Below are 5,964 nucleotides of genomic sequence, written 5' to 3'. Positions count from 1 at the left end.
CTGCTTGGTGGCCTCCTAGGTAACAGATCACGACTGCATCAGTGCCTTTAGAGACAACCACCACCCAAAATTTAAGTGCTGCCATTAAGTCTCAAAAGAGTAGTAGAATTTTGTTTTTTTCAAAGAGGAAGGCTATTAACCAAGTATTAAGCCAAGTGCTTGGCTTTGAGAGTTGTCTTGATAGAAACTGGCAGACTTTCCACGCACTTGTACAGTCTATCAGAATTGTTATGTTACATGAAATCACCAGTTTCTCATGAAACACACTTGGCATTAATCCTCAATATAAATGTGTACTACTTTAATGTGTTTACACAAATACATCTCTTTAAAGTAAGCTCTGAGTAGGCACAAGTTTAAGTTGAAAGAATAGTGTTTCATATCTCATCTACAAAAGTACTTTTTCTGCTCTCAATACTGAGTGGGTTTTTTTAAAAGTTTTTCTTTTCTTGTAGCATTAAAATGCATGAAAAAAGAAATACAAAGGAAAAGAATGATGAAAAAACACCTAAAGGAGCCGTACCAGCATACCTTTTGGACAGAGAGGGCCAGTCCCGAGCTAAAGTTCTGTCTAACATGATCAAACAGAAGAGGAAGGAAAAGGCTGTAAGTAACTGTATTAATGAATTCAGATACTTACTGTTGCTTGTGATGATGATCACTTTGAATTGTTGATGCTCAGATGACTCACAGCCTGCAAGCAAAATCTAAATATTGATACTGTACAAAACCTAAAACTTACATCACTTAGCCATTTAGGACAAACTAAACATACGTATTATTTTATCATAAATTTAATTGTTAACTAAACTGAAAAGCTCCAAGTTATATATGAGGTATGGTTTATAACTTTAGTGAAATTGTACTTTATTCTTTCTCCCCTTTCATTTACCAAGGCTGCATGTGTGCATATAAGACTACTAGCATTTTTTTCCTCTTCTTCCTCTCCAGGGCAAATGGGAGGTTCCTGTGCCAAAAGTCCGTGCACAAGGAGAAACAGAAGTTTTAAAAGTAATCCGTACAGGAAAGAGAAAGAAGAAGGCCTGGAAGAGAATGGTTACAAAAGTTTGTTTTGTTGGAGATGGCTTTACTAGGAAGCCTCCTAAATACGAACGATTCATTCGACCAATGGTAATGTTCTTGAGACTTAAAGAATATTTAAGTAATTCTGTTTACTTGCTGCTCTGAGTTCTAATGGCAGGGAGACTTTGTTTTTATGATACTTGGTTGACACTTGGTTAAACTACTGATTTATAATATTCTAAGTTTAGATTTCTTAAACATAAGAATACCTCGGTGGAGCCTGCAGTCATATCCATCTCTCTACACTTAAGTATCTCTATGCTTATTGACATCATCTGAATTACAGGAGGAGGTTAAAACTACCAGCTCCTAGATTAGCATAGGGCAGTCTCTAATGGATGCATTTTGATATAGCATATAAAGTTGATGACTTCTTCCCCACCCTCCACTCCCCCAACCTGCTGCAATTCTGTGTGATGCAGAGGCCAAGGCTCTCTGCTACTCTTTCTAGTTTGCTGATGAGCACGAGCACCCAGCCTGAAGCACAGCAGTGCCAGTAGGTAGCAGCAGTGCTGTGCCTCCAGCCTGGCCTTTTCCTATGTAGATGCAAGAACAATTTGTAGGCTCCAGCTGTCTGGCAGCACACAGGAGAAGTTAGACTGCCCAGGACAGTGTAGTTTTACTATAAACAGCTACTCCTCTTTCTTCACAGGAGCAGACAAAAGCATTTGTTGCCTGTTGGATTATACTCCATTACTGTAAGATAGTTATTTTACAGAGGCCTTTGATTATATATATATATATATACACACACACACACACACACATATATATATATATATATGTTTTGTTTTTTTTTTTTTAACTGACACAAAGAGTTACAGTGCTGTAAATTCTCCTTTGCAGAGTACTTTCAGGTCACTAGATAGCACATGCTGTAAGAGATGAGTGTTTAATAATACAATATGTGAAAGATTTTTTTTAGGTTTACAAAAAATAAAAGTCTGAAAACCAGTAAGACTAAAATGCTTTACCATTAGATCCTGATTTCTTCATGTGACAGAAGCCATCTGTGGTAGCAAGCATTCTTCTTGCACTACTATTAAAAATTGGCATCCTGAAAATATACATAAAGAATTTCATCTCACCTTGTCATTAATCAGATTTTAGCAAGTCTAACATTCTATAGCATATAGATAATATTGTACATTCTAAGTTGTTTCATTATTTCTATTCTCTTAAAATGTATGAAGTTGAAGATATAATGCCAGAAATTTTAAATTAATCACAAGAGCTTGAAGTAAATATTAACTTGTTCTAACACTCCTTGTGCAACAGGGCTTACGTTTCAAGAAAGCACATGTGACGCATCCTGAACTTAAAGCTACTTTTTGCCTGCCTATCCTTGGTGTAAAGAAGAATCCTTCTTCTCCTTTGTATACAACATTGGGTGTAATTACTAAAGGTACCGTCATTGAGGTGAATGTGAGTGAGCTTGGCCTTGTGACCCAAGGAGGCAAAGTCATCTGGGGTAAGTAGCCAAGCCAGCTGTACTGCAGAACTAGTTTTAACAGCACATGAGGCAACAGAGGTTTAAGCCTGTATCCTATAAATTGTCAGCATTGATCAATTCTTACATGTTAGTTTGGGGGCTGTAGCAGATGCAACCACTAGACAGCTATAAAAATGCAAGTTGCAAGTTTTAATCTTGGACTTTTGCTTCTTACTTTCAACATCAAATTAGGTGAAGTTCATAAAAATGGCTTCACTCACTTGGCTATGTTTTATATTAACCAGTGTGGTTTTGGTGCAACTTCTAACTAGAAGTGTGTCCACAGGATCAGACTGACTTGTACTACAGTCTAAGCCAGCCTCCCTGTTAATAGAACTTAGGAAGGTTTTTTGATTTTTTTAAAAACATACCGAGAACTTTAGGTGAAACACTTACAAAACAGCCTGAAGAAAAAGATTTTAAAAATCTCATTTCCAGCTCATCAGAAACTGGAGTTGCATTTTAAAATGCATTTACTTGGAACAGGAGTTTCCTAGACTTCTAAACAGAGTTGTGGATTAAACTTGCAAATATGGAAAGTTCTGATTTAGTTTATTATGTGCAAACTTCAAGCTTTTGTAGACTTCTACGTTAAACTCCATTTTCTCTTTAGGGAAATATGCACAAGTAACAAACAATCCAGAAAATGATGGCTGCATTAATGCTGTTCTCCTTGTCTAAGTGGTATCTGAGACTAAGCAATGGACAGAGGCTCCCACAGAATCAGTGCAGTTTCAAAAAGTTTGCAAGATCTCTGGATCTATTGAAGAACACTGACCCCACAAGCTGGTGAGGAACTCAGACTTGCCAGACTGACTGCTCAGATTTTTATATTTATTACTGTTTGTTCAGCTGAACATTGTCCAAATAAAGTAAATCAATTTTCACATTTTGTAACGTGGTGTGGATTTGACCTAAATGTTCTTGGTTATTTTTACAGTAGCAGTTTTCTGACTTAAATTCATAGCATAAATATTCTGCTCACAGCTCTTAGTGGTGAGAAATACAGCCATTATCTCCCATGATGGCCAGACTGGGAACCCCACTGTAATAGCTGCAGGTATAGGACAGCATGCTAACTTGCATTCTGCTTCTGGAGAATCAGTACAACTGGATTGAATGCAGCCAAAAATTTTACTGCAGACTGACTCTAGAAATTAAACTCCTGATTTGGTACTTGCCCATATAGAAGCATGTGCTTGAGACAGCAGCAGCAGCAGCACAGTGGAAGGCGGGAGGTGGGGGAAGGGAAGGTAACTAGAAGGGTGTTTCTTTTCCATTTTACCTCCCTTCTTTCTCCTTTTTGTATCCATGACTGCATTACAGGAAAGTGCAAGTGCTTCCATGGAGAAGAACAGCTTTACAAGTTCAAATTGTAAAGTTTTGGTGGTTTTAGGATAATGCAAAATCAGTGGCATAAAAACACAGCTACAAGTACTCATAGCCATTGTGGTTGTTTTAAGAAACATTTAAATTAAATATACATTGACCAGCTGATGCTTGTGACTAGTTTAGCTTGCATCCTCAGAAAATAACAAGAAACAAAAGCTGCTTCTAAACAGGAAGTTATCAGTGATACTGTACTTAAAACTGTATCAGTAATCTTTCAGAGATACAAATACTAACTTTCAAGTTAAGAATTTGGTAGTAATCAAACTTAGCACCCTCTACTACTACAAATACACATACATATACACATTTTATGTTCCTACGATTAAGCAATACTTGCAGCTGAAGACCTTTTAACATGAATTCAGAATCAAATCATTATGAAGAGTTTCTCCAGTTTTATGAATGCATTCTTACCCCTCAGTGTTTTAAGAAAAAAAATATCAAAGCTCTTAAGATATTTCAGAAGCCAGAGTGTGAACAGTTTTTCCACTCATTTTTTCTGGCCTTTACAATAATGAAATTTTAGGACTAGCAATCACTATGTCTATGTCATACATAAAATAAGCCACAGAAACAGACAGTCTGGCAGATAAAATATAGAATCACAAAATGGTTGAAGTTGGGAAGGACTGTGGAAATTGTGGTAAGCGGGGAGTTGGGCTAGACAGTCAACTAGAACAGGCTGTTCAGGACATTGCTCAGTCAGGTTTTCAAATATTTCCAAAGATGGAGAATCCAAAACCTTTAGGCAGCCACCCTCACACCATTAAAAAAAAAAAAAAAAAAAAACGAGATTCAATTTGAATAAAAAGCTTTTTACATATTATATATATAATTACAATAAATACCACTGCCTCTTGTCCTGTCACCAGGCACCCCTGAGAAAAATCTGCTTCCATCTTCTTTACACCCTCCCATCAGGCATTTATACTCATTGGTAAGATCCCCCTCTACCAAGCCTTCACTTCTCCAGGCCAAACAGTCCCAGCTCTCTCAGCCTCCTCTTAGAGAAAGACGATTAAGAGACTGGAAGATCTGCTACTACAGCTCTAGCCAGGAAGTTAAACTGTCTGCTTTTTGTACCAGCTTTGTAACGTCTATTACACTGTTTAAAAAAAAATAAATAAATAAAAGCGTTGCCCCGTTAACATTTAAGTTTTCTCCTCTTACTTAGTCTAGTCTAGGGGAATGTGTTAAACTAATGAAATAGCCTGTAATTTACCATGATTTTTTACTTATTTGTGAGTAAAAGGAAGGATTTGAAGCTGAGAGAGTCACAAGCAGGTACTTCGTTTGCTTGGAGAGAAGGCATTTTGTAAAGATAGCTGAGCCTGTACTTAAAGACTTCCTGTTTCAGCTTTGACTGCACATTAACAAATAACATGAACAGTGTTCGAATTTTCTATTGCATGGTTGGATTCTCCTTCATAAAATACAGCTACCTCAAGAACACTACTACTACATTTTTCTGTGTTGTAAATGCACGATTTCTTGTTAGCTGAATAATAAAACTTTTGCAATGAAAAAGACATTCTTGTGATGTTCTGATGGAGCTGCACAAAGCAAGACTTTCAATATCTGTAACATCGCACTGTATGTTGGCTTTAAAAAAAAGTTCTGTTGGGAATGTACTGCAGAATTTCTAATTGGCTTGCCTGTAACAAAACAGACTAACTAGATTAAACTGCTAAGTTGATATCAACTATGCAGGATGGTGTAAACTGCAGGTTGCCTAACAATAACATTCAGAACAGCCTGTTCTAAAGCCTTCTTAAAAAAAAGATCTGACATATAATCCACTTAAAGTACAGCAAATTGCTTTAAAAGGTAAAAACAAACAAACAGAGTAATTTTGAGCTTTTAGAGCTCCTTGGTAGCAGATGGATTACAAAATATTAAATATGATGATAGTTAAACATTTTGCTCTAGTGAACTTATGCGATTAGGAAGATGCCTCCTGTATAGCAGGGCTCAAATACTAAAAGCCAGGAAAAAAA

General features: G+C 36.7%; 1 protein-coding gene across 1 annotated transcript; it reads left to right on the top strand.

Annotated features, from left to right (window-relative positions):
• The first annotated feature begins 458 nt into the window (after window positions 1–458).
• On the top strand, window positions 459–3,472 carry NSA2 (NSA2 ribosome biogenesis factor). Its single transcript, XM_085322073.1, has 4 exons — window positions 459–606; window positions 952–1,131; window positions 2,362–2,554; window positions 3,189–3,472. The coding sequence occupies exons 1-4, from the start codon at window positions 463–465 to the stop codon at window positions 3,254–3,256; spliced, it is 585 nt and encodes a 194-aa protein (XP_085178199.1). The 5' UTR covers window positions 459–462; the 3' UTR covers window positions 3,257–3,472.
• The last annotated feature ends 2,492 nt before the right edge of the window (window positions 3,473–5,964 follow it).

This window comes from Rhea americana, unplaced genomic scaffold (assembly GCF_003343005.1).
Source record: "Rhea americana isolate MKP2758 unplaced genomic scaffold, rheAme1 scaffold_74, whole genome shotgun sequence".
Taxonomy (NCBI): Eukaryota; Metazoa; Chordata; class Aves; order Rheiformes; family Rheidae; genus Rhea; species Rhea americana.
The sequence above is the reverse complement of the archived record's forward strand: the minus strand, read 5'-3'. Positions and strand labels throughout refer to the sequence as shown.

Excerpts from the sequence above, each read along its gene's own strand:
- NSA2 (XM_085322073.1), top strand. The coding sequence starts at position 463 with ATGCATGAAAAAAGAAATACAAAGGAAAAGAATGATGAAAAAACACCT. Across the intron at positions 1,132-2,361 it reads AACGATTCATTCGACCAATG|GGCTTACGTTTCAAGAAAGC; the intron begins GTAATGTTCTTG and ends CTTGTGCAACAG. Across the intron at positions 2,555-3,188 it reads AGGAGGCAAAGTCATCTGGG|GGAAATATGCACAAGTAACA; the intron begins GTAAGTAGCCAA and ends TTTTCTCTTTAG.